Consider the following 22983-nt stretch of genomic DNA (forward strand, 5'->3'; position numbering starts at 1 on the left):
GTGGGATTTAGGTATCCTGATTACAGATTTATTTCATAAAGCAATAGATACTCTGTCATGGAAACAGATATCAACCTGGGGGGGGTACAATACAAGATAAAAGGTATCTTTAGAAGGCCCACATCACTGGATGTGTACTTGATTTGGGAAGAGGTAGGAAGAGTCCAGTTTAACCCTGATAGGGGTTATTTGAATCTGTTGACCAAACACATCTGTGAATCTCCTATATTGTCGGTGGCCAATATTAATACCATGTGTTTTTCTTTTCTTTCCCAGCAACATCCATTTTTCACCCTACACGAATCCAAAGCAACAGATGTGGCATCTTTTGTAAAACTGATTCTTGGAGACTAAGTACCGTGGACTCAGTCGGTTGGCCCTCCTGTGGATTGGTGGGTTTACAGGGTGAAGAGGTTCACAAAAGCGCCAATAGAAACTCATCTTTGAGATAATTTAATCCTGCCTCTCAGAAGGTTTTTTTTTTCTCTCCCCATTTTCTTTCTTTTTTTTTTTCCCCTCCAAAGGGGGCCTTGGAATCTCTAGTATAGAATGAACTGTCTAGATGGATGAAATATGACAAAGGCTTAGGACTTAAAAGGGTGATTAAATATTTAATGAGGTGTCATATGAGTCCTTAAGCTTCTCAGACTTCTCTTGTTCTTTATGAAACGAATGCAATGGCCCTGGTCACAAGGTGCTACCGTAGTGATGAAATTGTAAGTAGATCTGTAGTTTGTCCCACTTATTATTTTAATATTTATGTTTCAGCGCTTGGTTGCAAAGATGCTATTTTATGCAAGGAGGGAGATACAAAAGACAAGGTTGGGTTGGCAATATTTATAGGGCTTTTATTTTTTCAGTTCAATCGTGTCTGTGGTCCAGAAGAAATTATTTAATATGCATCTTTAAGAGTATTGTAACCTACCTGTTCCAGCTGTGGTGGCTACTTGCCACGTCCTCGGATTTCTGCTCAACTCCTGGGTCATAACCACAATATTTCAGGGGAAGTGGCGAGCCATCCCGGTCATACCCTTTTCCTAACTTTGGAAAACATAAAATCACTTTGATCTCAGAGTCATGAATTTGGTTCTCTTGGCATTTGTGGTATTAATGGAATGTGATTCGTGATGCGATTTTGTATCACCTGTCTCTCCTTCTGTGTGTGTGTGTGTGTGTGTGTGTATTTGATAAGTCACAAGCTCTGCCAAGTGGCTTTTGTGAACATCTCTATCTAGTAAAGAGGACGTGTGTCAATTCTGAGAGGAGATATCATGTTGAACCACACAGAGAATCGGTGCCTTCTTCTGCTTCTGCCCCTCCTTACAATATGTAAGCCCCAAGGATTGCCTTTGTGGCAATCCTTCACATACCCTTTTGCTTCCTTCTTCTTCTTCTTTATTTCTTGTTCAATAAAGAAGCCTTACTATTAACGGGAGGGCTGCAATAGAAGACAATGAAAGTTCTTTGATAAGGTGAGGAGTTAATGGGGAGGGTTGAATTCGTTCCTTGGAATAGATTGCCAGATTTCCACAGGTCGAGGTGAGGCCACATTTTTCTCCAGCAGCACACAGTAGCTCGTTTGGCTGGAGGAGGCTGGTGCCCTTGTGGGTCCCTGGCAAGTGGACAACACAACGAAAGCCCTTTCTCAGGGCTAAATATGCCCCTGCGTTCTCTAGATTCCTTGAGGAAAAAGGAGTGAAGTGATACAGGGAAATTGTAGACCGATAATAACAAGGAAACATTGCTTTTGGACATTGGGTTGATATAAGCCTATTCTTGGAGGACAAGGATGGAGAATTCACATTAAAAACGAAGAAGGGAACTCCGTTTCTTTCTTTGCCTCAAGTTCACAGATATGGGACTTACTGCTCCCTAAAATCCTCCCCTCTTCCCCTTTTAGATTTTGAAGTGCTGTTTCTTATTTTTCTGTGTCCGTGTTTTCCCCTTGACCTCTGTTTTACTCATAGCAGTTGCTCCGAGTGAGTGTGGTACTTCCATACACTTCTTTGTATCCAGTTGATCAAACGTAGTTTCATCTTCTTGAAAGCTACCTCTGTCCTCATCTTTTTCCAGCCAGAAAAGGTGTGTTATCCTACTAATTACGGCCATTCACTTTCCCACCCACCTTCCTAAATCTGGCAGTTTCTCTCTTTGAGATCAAGAGAAAAAAAAAAAAACACACACACACAATTGTATTCCTTCCTTCCTTCATCCATCTTATGAAAAAAAGCAAGTAGTAGAAAAAAATCGGAGGTCATTCCATGACAGTTTTTGGTGAAATACATAAAGGAAAACATCTTTTTGCTCGGAGTCAGAGACTCTTACCTGCTGTTCAGTGTGGTTTCTGCTTAGAAATAGTCTTAACCGGGTGTGTTCATTCACCTGTGTATGCCTCTCCAGTGTGTGGGCCCAGGGCCTCAGCTTGCAAAACAATCATACGGAGGTAGAGGAGGAGTTCGTCAATGGTTCTCAGTCTCATGCACACTGGAATCACTGGGAGCTGGTGAACACTACCAATGCCAAGGTCCAGGGTGGGGCCTGGGAACTGGTCTTTCTCACACACCGTTTGTGATTCTGATGCACAACACGGTTGAGGACACTGGTCTAGTACCTTTGAAAGAGAGAATTGACCTACAATTTCTCAGAGACGGCACGTTCCCGGAATACTGATTTGAACCTTGGGATACATTTTCCCCATAGAAATGATGTGCTCCATGGTGATTAGATGTCTTCTGTGCTAACGTAGAATGGCTTGATAGTCTTATGAGTCTAAATTCTAGAATGTGGGGTGTTTTTTTTTTTTTTTGAGAACTGTTACAAGTTCTAAACTAATTTTAAAATAAAAATGGAGATACACAAACCATATTTAAGTTGTTGGAAGTTGGAAGTGTCCTGTACGTACACTCAGGTTACTCGATCCTCTATCTTAACTTTGCTCGTTGTGTATCATGATTATTATTGTTTTTGCTCACCTCTGGTTGGTTAGCTTTTTAATGGTGGTCCTACCTTCCTTCACTTCTGCCACATCGGATGTCCTAGTCAGGGACATGAGATACTCATTAGCCTCAGCATTCGAGGAAGCCAGCGCTGAGACTAAAGGGGCTCCTGGTTTCTCCAAGAGCACTTGATTTAGTGTCTTTGGAAAGTGATGACAAAGGAGACGGAGAGGGGCTAATGTTTTCACAGTTTTTAACACTAAAAATGCCTCTGCTGACCAACAGCCTTCATCAGCTCTGCTGAGAGAAACTACTCTGTTTCTTCCAAAGTTGTCTAATGAAACGCTTTATCTTCAGCCTGAAAGTGAAGTACGTGCTTAGTCCCTGACTTTCCGCCCCAATGCTTTTCTGGCCATGTGACTGCCTCTGACCTTGAAGGGAAGATTCATATATTCATAGAATTCACTGGAGTTGGTGGTCAGATCGAGTAAAATGAATTAAACCTCTATTGTGCTGGGGATTTTGTCTTCTTAGTGTCTGTCTATGGCTTAGAGGGCAATTTCCTGGCTTAAAGCAATCTTCCGTTTTTATTGAATTAGCAAGTAGAAGGTGCAGAGTTTTGGACCCCTGAAAATTTACATATTCAGATGGAAAATTGCCAGAGTAAAATCTAGGGCGAAGAAACTGCCAAACAAACCCTATTAGAATAGGAAAAAAAAAAAGATATTTTATTGGAGAAGGTCTGTGTTCCTCTTGTCTAGGGGTGTGTGTGTGTGTGTGTGTGTGTGTGTGTGTGTGTGTGTTTTAGCACTGTTAAATATGCTGGCAGCTAAAGATACTCTTTGGTTTTCTTTGGCTTTAATTGGGGTACTCTGGATTTCTTTAGGAATCTGTTGAAAGCTAGGACCTTTTCCCTAGGAAAATGCACATGGTACACGGAACACATAGTTTTGCAAACATTTTTTGTTGAGGGAAAGGGAATGGAGTCCAGTTTATAGACCCCATAGGATCAATAATCTCTGCTCTGTAGAATGTGGGCTGTGACATTCTAGACCAAGACTGGCAAGCTTTTTCTGTAATGGGCCAGATAGTAAGTATCTTTGGCTTTGTGTCCCATTAGTCTGTTACCACAACTTGGGTCTGCTGTTGCAGAATGTGGAGCATCCGTAAGCAATACATAAATTAACGAGCATGGTCTGTGTCCCAGTGAGGCTTGATTTACGAAATCAGGTAATGGGCTGGATTTGGCGCACAGGCTGTGGTTTTCCAGCACCTGTCCTAGACCATCAAAATACAAAACTCTAATTGATGAACTCTGTATATAGAGTTTTTCCATTTAGTGAATATTGAGCTCAGCTGCTATTGAGGCCGATTAGGAAGATGGACATAGGAAATGAATTTGGGAAGGGGGGAGACAGTTCAGTCCAATGGAAATGGCCTCTTCATTTTCTCAGGTAGGTATTCCTTGCCCTGGAAGCCAATGGGACAGTTTTCCTCAGTTGAGATCGAGTACCTACTTTTTCCATTTCTATACGATAGCCCATATAACTTACTTCAACTTGGAAATAAAAGCAGGCTTCTCTTAGACAGCAATGATATTCTTGTTGTCTCTGAGCTTTGCATTTCATTTCTCTCTGTGGTGTGATGCCCGTGCAGGGGGAATCATGAACCTGGACCCTAATCATTTGGTTTTCCTTTTCTCCGAACTGCATTAGGATGTGAGAATTTGGGAGGTCTTAGCGCCCTCAGAAGTAGAAGGCAGATAGAATTCTTAAAATCTTCCAATTCATCCACCTGAGCTCTTTGGCCACCTTTTGAAGACAGTAAGGCAGACAAAGTTTGGGGTCAAAATACTTGCTCGAAAGCAGACTCAGAGCTCCGGGCTTTCACTGTGACAGGAGACTTAGGCCCACCCCTTGAGTACTGTCATAATCGTCACTAAATTTCTATCCTAAGGGGCCTATGCAAAATTCCTCCTTTCTGATGTGATGATCTTGGGTTGCCAGCCCTGGTTGAGTTTCTGGGCCGCCTCGTCTCTAGTGTAAGCTTTGCCTTCCCTATGGGACCAGAACAACTATAATTTGCTTCACCTTCTATCAGCACTTGTCCCCTTTTTGCCAAAGGAACCCTATACAAAGACCTGTCTGCCACCTAGGCTGCCCAGTTCCCCTCTTTTCCCAGAACAGCCCAACACATCTGACTTGACGCTGTCTTCTCTTTATTATTCAGAAACAAGTTTTCTTCCTGCCGCATCATCAGGCAAACATAAATTATACTTAGAAGGACATTTGGAATTGCCTGAGTATTAAGTATTCGATCTGGCAATTTACGTGAAAGAATGTTTTCTCTTCGCCTAGGGAAACAAAACCTGAATTCCAGAGCCTTCAAAAATGACATTATCCTTCTGGGGAAAGCACCTTGCCACCAAGCACATCACTCACCACTCGTTCCTGGTATCTGCAAAGAAGATGAGTCCTTTTGCTGAGGTTTAGAGAGTCACTGTTGAAAGCTATGCAAATATAATTCTACCATTGTGGATTTTCTAAGGGACTCATTTGGAATCAACACTTAACGTCGGGGTTTATCTTTTCGGCTCCTGACCCAAACTCCTTTCTCAAGCAAAATTTCTCTAAAAGCCTCTTTCCTATCTGAGGTGAAGGGGACTGGGCCCTAAGTAGAAACACAAAGCAAGGTCAAGGACTTTGTGGTAGAGATTTTTTTTTTTTTTTTTTAAAGAAAAAAATATCCCCTCTAACACAAACATGTGTTAATAGAATTAAAAAATATCCAACCTAGTTCCCAGGGACTGTCAGGATCTTGACATCATTCATATTGTTATTTGAAGTAACTACGACACTGAGCCCTTCATCCTCGGGAGTTTGCAATGAGGTCTGGGGAGATTTGCATTGTGTTTCTGTCTTGGAGGTGTCAGTATGGAAAGATTTCTCTGTGGGCTCTTTGCCGGGATACATGCAGGTTTTCCCCCGGGTCCACTTTTGTATTTCTGGGACTCAGGGTCTCTTTCAAGGAATGAGGCTAATGCTCTTCTGACTTGGAGACGGATTTCAGGGAACGAACGGGAATGTTTAGGCATGTACTTGCGTCTTAATGTAGGAAGCAGAACTTCCTAACTACCCCCCAGAGTTTGTGGCTTTGACCAAGCCACGTGGTCCTTCCTGGTTCCCTTGATTGCATTTGCTTGTTCGTCCTGCACCAGGCCCATGTGACCTGGGCCAACTGAACGCTTCTGTGGAAAGGAACAGATCCAACTAAGAATTGGCAGTTTTGCCTTGGTTTGACAACATGGATTCCGTTGTTCCCAAATCTTGAAAATGTAAGGGATATCTAAGAGAACTTTTAGCAAAACCCTCATTCAGATTGTAAGACCTTATAATAAAACTTCCATCCGGCCTGTACAGAAGGACTGCTGGATTGGGTATCTTCAGTTGTGGCGGAAATGAGCAGTTAGCATCATTTGGTCATTATGAACATTCGTTTGTCTTGGAGTACGTAAGGTATGTCAACAAAGCAAGTCAGGCCCCTGCATTAGGAGATTGTCTGTAGACTCTGGACTTTAAGCTGAACAGTGATGTGAAATTAGGTTTGGGGGCTGGGAGAAAGGATACGTGCAAGGAGCAATGCTTAACCAGGGTCCCCATGATAGAAGAAGCTGGCAGACAGGTGTATCCCTTAACTTATTTTCAGTATTACTATGGACATGATCTCCTCTGGAAAGACCTATCAAAAAGCTAAATGTTAATTTTTTTTTTCTTAAAAATACTGAACTCTAAAGAAATTTAGAGAGTGGCACTGATTTGGATCTCAGAAAATTTTCTTGTTTCCCTAGTATTATTGATTCTACCACGTCACCAGTTTAAACTGGTGACACCCAGAAAAAAAGATAAATGATTAGTGGCCTTACAGCATTTTGAGAGTAAACAACCCATTGGTCAGCTACCCTCTGGGTAAAGAACTAGGAACACAAAACCAAGCCCCTTAATCTCTAGTTCTGGTGGCTGACGTGGACAGAAGGGTGAACACCAAAGCTTCTCTGACGCGCATACTTTCTCCAGAAGGTAGAGGGCTGTGAATGTTCTGAGAAAAACACTACAGGTCTTCATCAGGAGAGGAGAATTGATAAATCTTAAAACATAACACTCAAAGCTAGTTTGCATTTTCAGAAGCAGGGAATTGTGTGGAAAAAGTGGTTTTTACTTTCTTCTGATCTCAAATTGTCTGACCTAGTGTGTGTTTGGTACTTGGGGAGAGGGCACAGAAGTGGTTTACAGACTGTGTTCCGTGGTACCCCTGGGGGTCTCTTGTCATGAAGGGAAGACCATTTGATGAAGGATGAAGAGTGTGATGCCCATCTGAAAACCCCATCAACCTCCAATCAGAGTATTTGGCTACCATTATTGTTCCCCTTAACTGGAAAGTCTCTAAGGCTATTAAAGGCTTGGGAACTTTGGTTGAAATGATTACTTGAGGACCCGCCAAAGAATCTGGGAAATTTTCTAGCCAACAATGTCTGCCCTGGCTTCTGCTACATTCAGGATGCTAACAGGGCTTGGAGGCTGAAGGGCCAAAAGAGAGGGCCATTTATTTAAATTTTTAAGCATGAATCCTTTGCAAGAAAAGGCAAAACAATCAATATGTGATGGCCAGGCATAGAGAGTCTTGAATTGCTTATTTTTCTAAAGTGGTTGCAAATAACTTGATCTCAGTGGCAAGGAGGGGCAAGCCTGGGCTCTCGATGGGCCATGGAATATCGAAATTTCTACATTTGCAGGGGCGGGAGTTGCCATTTTTGTTCATTGACGTGTAGGAAAAAGTACAATTTGGGCACAGAGAAGGGTCCTGTGAGAGAGTCAAGCTAACGATTACCCTCACTGGGGTTCACAGGTGAACGGTAATGGGAAACTGGTACAGCTTTTAGAAGCTGAAAACTGGTGGTTTACCTGTCTCGAACTGAACACAAGGGGATGCTTCGGCATTGGTTGAAACCTGTCAGGTGCCTTCTACACGCACATGGTCTGTGGTGGATTCTGATAGTGGCTCGTTAGCCGGTCAACCAAATTTAACAGCCAGGGTTTTCCGGCAGCCATTTTAGACCTCTGTATGTGTCAGAAAGTTACATTTGGCAACAATTTATGGAGTTCTTGGCCAATCTCTCCGTAAAAAGCCACCTGAGGAGGTTCAGTTAAGAAAATTCAGACAATTTCTCTGTCATCATACCCCTGTGTTTAATTTGTTCTATAGTCTCAAATTTATTTTCTGAGTGATTTTCTATAGGAACCAAAATGATGTTTTCGTAAAATAACAGGTATCTTTAAAGGAAAAATGTCTTCGTTATGTAAGTACCTTCCATGATTGGAACATATTTCTTACTGCACAGAATCATCACATTAGGTCATTTAAAGCTGAGAAAGGTGTTAGGGATGTAGTTCAAATTCTTTATTTAAAGACACAAACATTTTTCTATATATTTTGTGAAAATCCTGATGGGATGCTGGATGTAACTTCTGTACAGAATTGAACTTTACAAGAATTTTAGTAAAATAGGCGGATTGCCCCAGATTCCTTCGTGCTTTAGTTTCGTCTCAGAAAAATGCTGCTTCCAGTTATTAATCTGGTCTTAGAAGGAAAAAAACCATACATACTTTCCCCCCCTTATGTTGTGTGAATTTTATGATAGACGTTTTCTGTTTGTATATATGATTGTTCTCCTGTGTTGTACCCCACATTTGTTGGTAAGCCATGTTTATTGTGAAGACAGCTGTAGGGCAAGTGGACACATGACTGGTCTTTACACTCCCTTGATGCTAGGAAAGAAGTAATTCCATATGTCAGTTAAGAGGCCCTGCAATCTCTCCCTAATACCTAAAATATTATGAAAGGAGATTTGAGAGGTTGTGCACCCCTGTCCTTCGAAACCCATCTCCAGCACTGTGTCTCTGGGAAGTGTGAAATAGCAGAATGACTACCATTTTGTGGATTCCCTCATTGACTGACTCCCCCATCTTTCCTGCTATGTATTACGTGCTGCTAGCTTTGCCTGGTGGAAATCATCTCTTCTTCATGGATGGCAGTCTTCTCTTTATGAATGAGGCAGACTGAACTGCCCAGTATGGAATTCATTAGAAGTTCATAAAGGCCTATGAAGGAGGTGGGTGGAATGTTTCCATGCCTATGAGGTGAATGTGAAATTGATGCTTTGGCCCTGGGAACTTTTTGCTTGTGAGCTGCAGAGCAAAAGGAGTCAGGGAGTATGTACTTCATTCTGTTTCCCTATAAGGAAATGTGTGGGGCTGCTCTCTTCATTTCTCACCATTGTCCAGGAAAGGGAAATTATGACTATCAATTGATAACTTCAGTCAAGCTCTAGGATTGTATTTAAAAATACCTGTTTTGTGGGGAAGCATGCCTTTTGTTGTCTTTGCCGTACCAGCTTTGGTGACCACCATGCATTTTTATTTTAGCGTAGTTTTCCTGTTACCTAGGTTGTGTGCATTGTTGGTGGTGGTGTTTTCTTTTGAACTACTGCTTATTGTAAACGGTGATGTTATCTCAAAATCCTGAAACCAAGGAAATAGCCAATGCACAGGACTTGGGGTAGATGAAAGCATTGGTGTTGATGTAGGTTAAGTCTTGACAGAATTAGCAGAAATATACTGAACTGAGGGATAATGTGGCTTTAAAGACGGCATGTTTGTTTTTAACATTTGGAGAAGCCACCTGTCCTAGGTCCTTATTCTTGGGAAATTCATCGTTTCATGCAAATACCATTGGTGGGGCATACTTAACAGCCTGGATGACTGGCTTCTTCTCAGTCAGCAAACGAGGAATTCTAATAATTGCCAAAGGTGGGGGGTAATTTTGCCTTTCATAGGTCATTCTGTGGTGAAATTTCCAATCACAGTATCTTGTAAAAAGCATAACATTATAATTTCCCTTCTCTTTTCTGAACTAAGAGCACAGTAGAGGAAGAGTAAAGTTCTGATGTGATACAAAATAGTTCATTGACTCTGTGTTTTTGACCAAGGAAATGGCTGAGATGTTAAACTAAGTGGTTGTTACATGGTTCGTATGGTGACCTCAAAAGGATAATGAAATTGGGACATTCAGTCAAACTGGGACTCCTCTGTTGATGAGGAGCTTGTACTTTGATTTCCTATCTCAGGATATTCTTCAGTTTCATACTGCTGCTGAGGAGGAAGGAGCGAGCGCAGACACTGTAACAGTCTCCGGATGTTTGTGTGTGTGTATGCAAAACTTCACACTGTGTGTGTTGTGTTCAATGTTGTGTCAATCTATGAACTGACTCAAACAACAATTTGAAGATAGAGAAGACAGGAATAATGGCAAAAGACACCCATCCACCTCTTTCTGTCAAAGTGCTTGCTATGACTTTCATAGCTAGGCCAAATAACGTACCGTATTCAGGAGCAAGGTGTCCTTGAAAGAAATGGTGTGTTGATCTCATAAGAAAATGTACAACCAATAAAAGACATTTAAAAAAGTGCAGCGAGTCTGTATATTAATTGAGTTGTTCATGGGAATTCTTTGTTCCAGGGATGCTGCTTTGAGGTATAGAAGCTCTGCAGGTAAAAGCTTGGCTTGAACCATTTACCCTCTTTTTGCTTTCCTATTTCCACTTCCCAAACAGAATGGAACAAAGCATAACAGAACAACAGTGTTGTAGTCTCGAAGACTCCTTAGAAGCTCCTTTCATCTTCAGACTCACTTCATCTTCAGCTCATTCAGACTCAATCTTCGGGTAGTACATGTTCCTAGGTTAGACGTGAAGGCCAATATCACATTATTAAAATCAGTTGGTTTGTGGGGAGGCTGGGTCCAGATGGCTTAAATGAAAAGATTAAGACCCAGACTTTTTGGCTTTCATGGGTTCCTGACACTGAACTTTTAGGCCAACTAGTCATTCGAATTTTTCCTGGTCTTCTATGTAATATACATAATACTAGGAAATTTGCCTTACGTCATCAGGCAGTGCTGTGACACAGACGTTCTGGGAAAGGAAATGTTATTTCAAGTATATATGGCTGGGTCTGCAGAGTTCTCTGATTTCTCCTATCAACTGAGTGCCTGGAACTATTTGACTTGCATCTGCCTTAATCCAGTTTAGAGATTGGCTAGACCTTAATGTTACCAGTTTGAGTGCATCATCAGTTATACCCAGAGGTGCACATTCCCCTCAGTCTTGCTTATTGCTTAACCAGGTTGATGTTGCTGAGTCAGGAGCAGACTCCTTTTGGAGTTCCCCTAGTGTTTCACCTTGGGTGGACGTCATTTCTGGGGTTAGAATCGAAAGTGGAGGGCTCACCCTACTTCTGTGTATGTTGCTCAAGTCACTTCCTAATGCCAATGGACTCTGTTATACTGATTTTGAAGTCCTGCCCATGCACTGTCTTAGAATTGCTGTAATCCTTCATCTTTTCTAAGTGATAGACCTTCCCTGGCACTGGGAATTTTAAGTTCCTATAAGGGGTGTGGGTATGTGCAGGGGGAAGGCATAAACAAACACAGTATTCTCAGGCATCATCTATGAAAGTGTTTTACACAGTTCTCCGTAAGTATTCCTTATTTTCCAACTTTTAAAATATCATCAGATCTTAAAGTTTTTTTCTTTGGATGGGTATAATGCCTTCTTCTTTTGCACACTTCTCATGTTGACTGACACTAATTTGCCCCCATCAAAATGAGTCCCTGTTTACTCAAGATTTTGTAGGAAACCAAATTAAAGTGGAACATGGAGAAGGCGATCGGGTTAATAACAAAAGCTTCTCGTGGTTGTTCCTTGGTGATTTGGTTATCTGTGGTGACATAGCAAACCCCAAAGCTTAGTAGCTTCAGACAATGGCTTTAATACTATTTCTCCCAGTCCTGTGGGTTGGCTGGGCTCAGCTGGGTGCTTCTGGCTTGTCGTCTTTCATGCATCTGTAGTCAGGTAGCTGGAGGAAGAGCTACTGGGAATGTCCTCATGCCACCTGTCTGATACCCAGGCTGGGGTGGCTGGACTGGGCTGCGTCAGGGACTAATGAGGCATCTCTCCTTCAGGCGGCCTCTGTGTGTCTACCGCGGGCTCTTCAGAGCCTGGCATCTCAGAGTACTTGGAATCTTTCCAGGATAGTTGGATTTCCCCTGAATTAGTCATCCAAAAGCCCCAGGCCAAATACTGGGACTGCGTTTCATGGTGTGGGCATCTTCGAAGACTAGCTACATGCTTGGTCAGTTCGATACAGTTAGTAAATACTTGTGAACTTTAAAAATGGATCTTATTCCTTCTTTCCTAAATTAGTGGTCCAGAGGCAGTAGAAGAAAGGTACTAAAGTTAATGATGGAATTAATTTCCATTCATTTATTATCCACAGTTGTGTCAAGGCAAGCGCTTTGGTCAAAATGATGTTATCCTGTAGAGGATGAAGTAGCCATCTCCGCCCAAAAAGTCCGAAGCCATAATTGGAATGAAAGTAACACAGAGAGAACTCATCAATGGCATTTGATGACATACAGAACTTTTAGTACTTCTCCAGCACCCCAGACGTCAGGGCTCATAAATACTTGCTGAGTAGCTGTTTTCTCCTCAAATGGAAATAGCTTTGTTTTTTATTGCAAAAATAATGCATTATGAGAAAACTTAGAGAATACATGCAGGAAAATAAACACGATCCACAATTCCAAGTTAATTGTTCATATGTTCTTGAAAGTATATTGTTCTATACTTTCACATACACACACAGAGGTACAAAACCTTAATGGGATTATGCTATTGTTACCTGCCTTGATTTCCAAATTATACCCCGGGTATCTTATCATGTTGATTAATGCAGATGGCATCCCCATGTTTGATGGCTGTCTAATATTCCAGTAAATACATGTATATATTTAACTGCTTCCCCATTGGTGGAAATTTTGATTATTCCTTTTTGATTCCTTTGATAAATATCCTTATTCCTACATCTTTATGCATGAGTCTGATTGTCTTGGGGGAAGTTTTGAAGAGCTGAAGGACCTCAACCATTTTCCCCAGGGCTGAACATCAGCAATGGTTTCACTTACTTGTCTCAACATGGTTCTCTCCTTTCGTTACTGCGGTGCTCACTCTTCTCCAGCTCCAGTTGAAAACTAAGAGATCAACTTCTCTGGCAATAAACCCAAATTAGGAATTTTCAGTGCGGGGACCTGCCCACACAATGATGCCCTGATGATCCCAAAGGTATAATTCTTGAGTAAATTGGAGCATAAGGGATGTCTTTCAGGAATATCCACAGAGGAAAAAAATTATCAGGAAGAAGCACTTAGAAGAACAGTACAGAGCGTAGGAACAGGGAAATGGAATCTGCCTATAAAAAGCAAAAAGATTGCTTTCTCTTTTCATTTCTTGCTGTCTTGCTATAATGATTATTCAATGACTATACTAGACAAGAGCAGAATTTTCAGTTTGTTCAGTGGGCATTCTAACCATTTATGACCACGTAAGTCTTAGCGAAGCTAGACCTATAACTCTGCCAACAAAACTCAGCATCAATCACTCAGTGGGCATTAGCTCTTGAAAACCCCTTTTCAGGTTTGATATAGCTCTACTGGTTTTGTGAAGCTCTGCACACCCTGGAATTTGCCTTCTGTGTTCTTGCTCTTCAATGCTCTAGCAATCTGCGCCACCACCCAGGAGCCAGCTAGCAATGCAGAGAAGAGCCTGGCGTGCAACACCACCCCAAGGCGACTCACATTCACGTGATAGTTGGAGAAGTGGCCGTCTGTCCATCTCACCCAATTTTGGAGTTTCAACGGTCAGACCTCGAATATAATTCTTTCAACATTGACTCCATGTTACAGACAAAAGATGCCTCTGGAAGTGATAATCAGATTTATAAAGTAGAAAGTCTATATTGGGTGGAGGACTCTATGTGTTCCGGTTTATTAAGTATATAGGTATTCTGATGTTTCGTTCAGCACAGTTTCCTTTTTCTTTTCATTGCAGGATTAATGAAAAGTAGTCTCATGAAGGCAAAAAATGACCCTTAGGCTTGAACACCTTCCATCTATAAAGTGTTTTACAGATTCCAACGGGAAGGCTGCTTTAGGGATGCAGAGCATGGTGTAGGCTTCAAAGTGAAGGAGCTCGGGAGGTAGTGACTAAAGCTTGGAGTATGACCTAGTGCTTCCACTGTTTCCAAATTTGGTGACTTCCTCATATCAGCTGGGCCTCGAGGCACTTCACCTTGGGTTTCCTTGCACTGCCAGAACCTTCCTTGGCAAGGGGTGGTTCTCTGTCCCGTAAGGAAGGACAAGTGGCAGACTCAGAACTTAATGCTACTTGCCTAAGAATGGTCAGCTCGGTTAAGAGCAATCAGCTTTCCCCTGATCTGGAGTGACCCCATGGACTGGGAGGCAAAGAGCTGTTCTTAGACAAGAACTTGCTAAACCACTTGACCTTTTCAACAGCTGCAGAACTGTTTATCGAGAACATGCCATCGCTCTTGGCTCCTCTAATTTGGCAGCCAGGAAAGTCAAGCCAGTGACATTGTGTGCTTTAGAAAACTTCTGAGCAATTCACAACTTCCACCATAAAGTGGCTAAATTGGTCTCACTAGTCAGATAGTGATCTTTGGATGGGCCATCCGCTCCTGGAGCTGGTTGGCTTTTGGGACTCAATCACTGGAATCAAATGAGTCACTGCTGGAGATAAACATAAAGACCGATGTGCCAAAGCCTCCAATTCCCTAAACGATAGTTCGTAAGGAAGAAGGGATTGGGTCTGTTTCAAGCCACAAACCTAGGGCAAGTGGCAATGTCTGCCAATAGCAAAGAACACGAATTCTGTTCATTTATGTAATAAGCCATTTCTCGAGCAATTAAGGAGCCAGTGAGTTTTAATTTAGCTTATCTGAAAATTATGTTTGTGTGCAAAAATATCTATGATTCATGACATACTTTTGCAGGATAATGTAGTTGAAATATGATTTGATAATGCTAATAAAATGGGTGAGGAATTATTTTTAAATAGTGGAAGTGAGCAAGAGATGGAGCTTGAGTCGGTATGGAAATAGGAGGATGGCTCCAGTCCACAGGCTGTTTAAAATCCTGGCTCCACCAATTACTAGCGGTGTGACCTTGGACACATGACTTCAACTCTCTGCCTCTCAGTTTATTCCTTCTTCAAATGGAGATAATAACAGGACCTACTTTATTTTTTTTTAAGACTTATTTATTTATTTGAGAGAGAGAAAGAGAGCAGGAGGAGAGGCAGGGGAGAGGGAATCTCAAGCAGACTCCATGCTGAGCACGGAGCCCGACTTGGGGCTCGATCTCACAACCCATGAGATCATGACCTGAGCTGAAACCAAGAGTCGGATGTTTAGCTCTGGTAAGCGCTGTGAATTGTGCAAGACTGTTGAATCTCAGATCTGTACCTCTAAAACAAATAATGCAATATATGTTAAGGAAAAAAAAAAAAAGAAGAAGATAGCAGGAGGGGAAGAATGAAGGGGGGGAAATCAGAGGGGTAGATGAACCATGAGAGACGATGGACTCTGAAAAACAAACTGAGGGTTCTAGAGGGGAGGGGGGGTGGGAGGATGGGTTAGCCTGGTGATGGGTATTGAGGAGGGCACATTCGGCATGGAGCACTGGGTGTTATGCACAAACAATGAATCATGGAACACTACATCTAAAACTAGTGATGTAATGTATGGGGATTAACATAACAATAAAAAAATTAAAAAAAATAAACAAATAAAATATTTAAAAAAAAAAAGAGTCGGATGTTTAACTGACTGAGCCACCCAGGTGCCCCAATAACAGGACCTACTGTAGAGAGTAACTGAGGATTCAGTGCGGTAGACCACTTAGCCCAGTGTCAGCTACATTATTATAACTCAATAAAGTTTTCCTAATATGGTCCTCTGATCAAATCCTTTTTCAACCAATAAAATTCAATGGATAAAGGAAAGATAAGTAAGCAACCTCAAGTATGAAGATATTTTCGACCACCTACCCCAATCCATCACAATACGACTTAGCTATTGTTGGCTGAACATGCAGGACTATACACCAGAGCCAGATCTCAATGTCACAAACAATTGCTTGTATTTTTCCGTTCCTGTATCAGATTAAAAGCTTTGCTTACCTACTCACGTAGTGATAAAACCAACACATTTTACTTCTGCAAACCCTGCTTTATGAGATTACAACAGTGACATAACCACTTTTGGAAATGGCAAATCCAATGTACATTGAAATAAATTTCAGGGTATTTATTAAGGTTGAAATAAGAGACATCAAAAGAAGAGAGCAGACTCCATACATGATTTTTTTTTTTTTACAAAGATTAGCTAACCGATAATAAAATACCATAGGCTGCTGGAATATAAATACTGAACACAAATATAAATTTGAGTGAAAATGTCTTTGCAATTTATCAAATACTTAAGAAGGTATTCTCTGTGGACTGAGACCTTAAAAACATCTATACTTTGTTATCGTACTTTATTCTTCGAGAAAGCACCACATATACGTCAGTGGAAAGCAGGTGGTCCTTGATGCTATTCAGATCTGGGTTTGAATCTCGGCTCATTCTAAGACCCAGTTTCCTACCTCAAAAAGAGAAAATAGGGGCACCTTGGTGCTTAGTCAGTTAAGCGTCTGACTCATGATTTCCACTCAGGTCATGATCTCAGGGTTGTGAGATTGAGCCCCAAGTTGGGCTTCCTGCTCTGCCTGGAGTCTGCTTAAGTTTCTCTCTCCCTCTGTCCCTCCTCCCTGCATGCTTTCTCTCTCTCTCTCTCTCTCTCTCCCCCAAATGAATAAATAACTCCTAGAAAAAAAAAAGACAAAAAGAATCTAACACTGTGCCTGGCATACAGCCCTCGTTTTGCATGTGGTGACCTCAACTCATAGAACCATGCTGTTGAGGACACGGTTCCCACATGCGTACATTTCTGCTAACGGGGTACCATGCTTGGTAAGGACCATGTGCAGTAAGTTTTCAATATATGACAGTTCTATGTAAGTTTTAGAAATTAAAAATACCAGTAAGAAAGCTTAACATTTTGCTTTAAAAAGATACATATCTGAAATAAGAATCACAGTCATGATGTATCATCGTTTCATTCAATCCTTACAAAATGTCAAGCAGGCCTGTGCTCTTGGTTCTCCCATTTCACAGTTGGAGAAATGGTGGTGAAAGAGGTCACCAAGAGTACAGGACAGTTGTTTGACCTGTGAGCTGGCCTCTGGCATTCAGAGGCTCCCCACCCCCTCCTGTCCTTGGAATGTAGGTTCTGCCCTTGCACCACCCCCCATGCCCATAGTGGGCGCCATTTTCAAGGACGTAGCCTTGAGAGAGATGGTGTATGTGTGGGATGGAACCTCTTTAAAGTCTCCATATAAACCTTTAAGATTTTGGCAACATGTTCGGAGATCTACTCGTCTGGTGGCACCCAATTCAAGCCTTGGAAGTAAGTCCCTTTGCTTCTTGAACCCACTGCCTCCCCTCTGGAGTGGCCTGCCTGTGTCTTTCATCTCCCCTGGCCCTCTGTGTGCGGGACCAGTTTCAGAGTTCATCTGGGAAGCTCCTGAGGTTTCGGACCCCAAACGGATATTCAGAAGTTCAGCAACTCACTCAAATGTATGCAGCCATAAGTAGAGGTGCTAAACCTCTTTACAGAAGGGCCTGGTCCCTATTGTATATCTTTCAGGTTTGCATTAAAACCGAGAAAATGTTTTCTAACTTTCTTGACCCAGAGAACAATTTTTCCATTTTCTCATCTGCCAAAGAAACAAATTTTTTTTTTTTTAAAGATTTTATTTATTTGACAGAGAGAGACACAGCGAGAGAGGGAACACAAGCAGGGGGAGTGGGAGAGGGAGAAGCAGGCTTCCCGTAGAGCAGGGAGCCTGATGCGGGGCTCGATCCCAGGACCCTGGGATCATGACCTGAGCTGAAGGCAGACGCTTAACGACTGAGCCACCCAGGTGCCCCAAAGAAACATGTTTTAAATGGCCCAATTTGAGGAGTTGCAGAAACCAGGACCTTGGTGCACTGTGTGGTTCAGAGAAGGCAGAGCAAAGACCTGCAGATGGAAGTCCAGAAACCCAAGGCCGGGCCTAGCTGGTCGGGTTGCAAAGGGTGGAATGAGGGTATGTGTATTTTCCCAGGGGTTCTGGGGGAGACCAGCAGGACTTGAGCAGTTGGGTTGGCTTTCAGGTGGCGCTTTGTTTTTCTACAGTGCAGGTAGAATAGAGAGCTGGGTCCCGCTCAGGGCTGAGGGAAGCGACGTACAAAGTTAGACTGGTTGGGCCAATCTCGGAGAGATGGAGAATAGTAGGCAACCCCAGGGAGCTGAACTTGTCCCTGTGTTCTTCATGTCATTGAGGGATTACAGTGAAGGAGACAGTGGGGCTGAGGTTCAGGGAGAGGTCACCTGGTAACTCAGCAGTCATGGTCACAGCAGGAAGGGTGCTTACCATCGGCAGGGTGGGACTGAGCCTTGAGGTGAAAGGGATGGGTGGATCCAAGAAGCAAAGGGACTTATTTCCAAGGCTTGAATAGGGTGCCATCAGATGGATAGATCTCCAAACCTGTTGCCAAAATATTAAAGGTTTATATGGAGACCTTAAAGAGGTTCCGACTCATACACCGTCTCTCTCAAGGGTGCTTCCTGAGAATGGCGCTCACTGTGGGCGTGGGGGGCGGTGTGAGGGCAGAACCTACATTCCAAAGTAGGAAAAGTAGGGAAACGAGGGGCTAGGAACAGAAATCCATAATCTTGGGCTTAAAGCAATGGCAGACATTTCTATTTCCAAGCTGGAGGCGGTGGGAGATTCCACACCCACCACATGCATGGTGTAGGCAAGAGGCTTGGGAAGACGAGACCTCAGATAATTTGTCCTTCACTTCTAGGCACTTCCTGAGAAATGTCTACGATGGGGACCGCCGCCTTGCAAGGTGGCCTTATGCTTTGGAACTTGGGGTTTGTTAGTGGGCAGCTCCTGCCGTTCGGATGGGATGTGAAAAACCAGGCGCACTTCTTGAGAACACATGCCCTACTTTCATTCCCCGATTCAAGAAAGAAAAAGAAATTAATTCTTTAAGGGCCACGTCAAAGACGGATTCTACCACCGTTCAGAAAGGCAATCCTACTTCACCGCTAGAAAAATACCCTGCTTGCTCCTTTAAAGCGTTGTGGTGATTGCACAAAATGGCAACGTTTTCTAACATCAGATTGGAAACTCTGGGGGTGGGGGTGGGGCTCAGCCTCCTTAAATACACAACCCCATCCTGGTGACTGTGGGAAAAAAATCTTCTCTGTCCTATATAGCCTGGCATTTAGTAAACGAATGTCTCCTGTGGTCAGGGAAAGTTACGGAAAATGTCAAGTTAATATCTTTTGCATGTGGATGGAGAGCGCCTCCAGAGCTAAGGGATGCCACACGTTGTCTAGGTGTGGGTGGGGGTGACAGGCAGGGAGACGTGGGAAGATGTGGTTGGGAAAAGCTCCATTGAAACTCTCCTTTTCCCCTCTTGTTAATCCATGAAAGACTTTCAGGCATTCTCTTGTGGAAACTTTAGAAGCAGACGGAGATATTTTAAGATGTGTAATACACATGGACCAGTAATATGGATTTCCGTTTTCCTTACAGGAGCGAACACAGGGAAGCTCTGTCCTTTGGGCATTAGCACAAATTTGAAGGGGAAGGAATATTTTATGCTGTGGCTTCTAGGCACCTTAGAAATAACTGATTTGCAAACAATGAAAGGCACCAAAATTAGCGCTTCAGTTCTTCCCAATACATTTCAAAGGTCAGTGATCAGATTTTTTTTTTTTTTAATATATATCCAGTAGTTGATAATCCTAACCTTGGGCAACAATTCAGCAAATTCAGCAAATTTCTCCCCCCCCACCCAAAGAATTCGATCTTTTGAGGGAAGAAATTATCAAGCTTCTAGGAGATGGGCTAGCCGTCTCAATGTATTGTCACCAGAGAACTGTATCCATTTCTAATTGTAAAACTATATTTGGTAAAGTACCCTGATTTCAATAATTTACTGAGGGTGTAGTGCATTTAAAAAAATGAGTTTGTATTGGTGCACCAGCAATATCGCCAGCCATAATATCTATACAATAAAATCTGCATACAATGTTTTCATTACCCTATTTCTGTGAATAGGGTAATATGACTGCCTTAACCCCAAAAAATGCTGAATGAAATTCAAATATACCATCTAATGAATCACATTCTAGACACTCAGCTTTGTACATGCCTATCAACTATCTAACAGTAACTGAAATCTACTTTCTTCCTCAGGCTGGGTGGGCTTGTGTTCTTTCCAACAATGTGAGGGGCTTCGTTGGTGCTGAATGGACAGCTCTGGGTATGATCAGAATAAGCTGTCATGGGTGCTTTGGGACCCATGGATGGCTTCAAAGGGGCTGTGAACTTCACAAGACTGATTGCAAGATTATGTATCTATGTATCTTTTTCTGAGAGGATCCATAGCAGTGAAAGCATCCCCCCAAAAAACCCAAACCCTAAAAAGGATAAAATCTGTTGCTTTACTCCTATCAAAAGAAGTGCTACTTTCATAGAGAGTATAATATTTATTATGAATTTTAGTAATGTGCCCGGTGTCCTACTCAGACCAGATAATGAAATGATTTTAACTCATTAACACCCAAATATGCACATAAACTGTTCCACAAAGTAAAACAAGGTCTCTTTATGCACTATGTATGGGGCTTATATTAAATAAACCTTGTAATATTTGTGCTGATCCAAAGGCAATTTATCCCCCAAATTAAAGACTTGGCTCACTTTTAGTGTAAGTGGGAGTGGAAGAGAGTAAATCTTGACAAAAGAGATACCAACCAAAGAGCAAAACAATCATTTTCAATGTCTCTTTTTAAAAAATTTTTTATTGTTATGTTAATCACCATACATTACAGCATTAGTTTTTGATGTAGTGTTCCATGATTCACTGTTTGTGCATGACACCCAGTGCTCCATGCAGAACGTGCCCTCTTTAATACCCATCACCAGGCTAACCCATCCTCCCACCCCCTCCCCTCTAGAACCCTCAGTTTGTTTTTCAGAGTCCCTCATCTCTCATGGTTCGTCTCCCCCTCCAATTTCCCCCCCTTCATTCTTCCCCTCCTGCTATCTTCTTCTTCTTCTTCTTTTTTTTTTCTTAACATATATTGCATTATTTGTTTCAGAGGTACAGATCTGTGATTCAACGGTCTTGCACAATTCACAGCGCTCACCATAGCACATACCCTCCCCAATGTCTACCACCCAGCCACCCCATCCCTCCCACCCCACCCCCCACTCCAGCAACCCTCAGTTTGTTTCCTGAGATTAAGAATTCCTCATATCAGTGAGGTCATATGATACATGTCTTTCTCTGATTGACTTATTTTGCTCAGCATAACACCCTCCAGTTCTATCCACATCATTGCAAATGGCAAGATCTCATTTCTTTTGATGGCTGCATAATATTCTCAATGTCTGATTATTGATATTCAATAGCGCACAATTGTAGTTCATAAAATATTTATTTTTTTAATGTGTTTGGTGTTTCTGGGGAAGAAATCTATTAACATTTGGATATGTTCTGGGGATGGGCTAAATATCAGTAAACATTAAAGTTTTAGAAAAGAGGTTGGTAAACGTTCAAATGAACTAACTTGATTTTCAACTAGTCAGTAAAAAAAATTCCTCTTAAAATTTTCAGGCATATTTTGATCAGTTCACATATTTTGTCGTGATTTACTGTTCCATTCTTTTCTTTCTGGTCAGCCTCTCAGTATGGTTGTATTCTGCAGCTGTTTCATAGCATTGATGAGCCAACTTGTTTTATTTTATTTTATAAGATCTTATTTATTTATTTGAGAGAGAGAGAGAGAAAGCACAAGCAGGGGTAGGGGCAGAGGGAGAGGGAGAAGCAGACTTCCCACCGAGCCGGGAGCCTGATGTGGGGCTCAATCCCAGGACCCTGAGATCATGACCTGAGCCAAAACGAAGAGTCAAACGCTTAACCAACTGAGCCACCCAGGCGCCCCAATGAGAAAACTATTTTAAAATGACTCATAGCTTCTCTCTTGTGCCTTCTCTCTCTATTTAAAATACTAACGTTGTCTAACATTTCTGTAAAAAACATAACATGACGACAAGTCCATCATTGCTCCTCCTGTCCCTTTCAATATAAGGTTCTATTCATGTTGATAATATGGTGAATGATCCAGCTCCAGTACTAAACTCTGGAGAAAAGAAAGAACTTGACATAGTGGATGTTTCCATCCGAAGGTTCCTTTCCAGTGCAGCTGAGAATTCCATCATCACTCTATCCACTGTATCAGCCACAGCTCAGTTAAAATCAGTGCGTTAGTGTATTTACTTTTTTTTTTTTGTATCGATGACAATGGTACGAAGAATGCACACTTAGTCCTCTGAAAGGAGGAATTTTACTTGGAAAATTTTAATCCAGGTTCTGGGTCTCTTAAAGAGGGAAATTTTAAGGTGGCCACGAGGGGGCAGCAAAATATGCTGGATTCCCCGTAAGCGCGGAAGCGGCAATATTCTGCACCCTGCTCCAAAGACATGATAAGGCAAACGAAAGCCCTAATTGAAGTAAGTACCTGGGATTTGAGCTGTCCTCAAGCACTGGCATTTCTAGTACAAATACAGTGAGACTGGGGCGGGGCGGGGGGGGACTATGCTTCCTAGGATCTATTCCTAACTGAATATATGAGACACCAGCTTTCTAAGCATTTCTTCTGAAGGGCTGCTGGTGATTTGCACACCGCGAGAGCTAAAACCTGGCAGTGCTCGCTGTCCTTCCCAGCCGATCTTAATCTTCCCCTATTAAGACTTTTCCCTGTACTTCAGGGGAGAATAACAATAGGATAAAGTGTCCATAAGATGTAATTTTTTTTAAATAGGGAAATAGACTCTCTTCAGAAGAAGTAGTAAATACTGATGAATTACTTACTTATTATTAGGCTCTGCTCAGCAGGGAGCCTTACAA

General features: G+C 42.2%; 1 protein-coding gene across 3 annotated transcripts in view; it reads left to right on the forward strand.

Moving 5' to 3' along the window:
- Positions 1 to 12802, forward strand: part of MAP2K6 (mitogen-activated protein kinase kinase 6) — a 115498-nt gene extending 102696 nt beyond the window's left edge. For all 3 annotated transcript variants that reach the window (XM_032429349.1, XM_032429351.1, XM_032429348.1), the window contains exon 12: positions 277 to 12802. In XM_032429349.1, coding sequence (XP_032285240.1) covers positions 277 to 354 — 78 coding nt within the window. In that variant the 3' untranslated portion in view covers positions 355 to 12802. The remainder of the gene's footprint in view (positions 1 to 276) is intronic.
- The last annotated feature ends 10181 nt before the right edge of the window (positions 12803 to 22983 follow it).

This window comes from Phoca vitulina, unplaced genomic scaffold (assembly GCF_004348235.1).
Source record: "Phoca vitulina isolate PV1807 unplaced genomic scaffold, GSC_HSeal_1.0 scaffold41, whole genome shotgun sequence".
Lineage (NCBI taxonomy): Eukaryota > Metazoa > Chordata > Mammalia > Carnivora > Phocidae > Phoca > Phoca vitulina.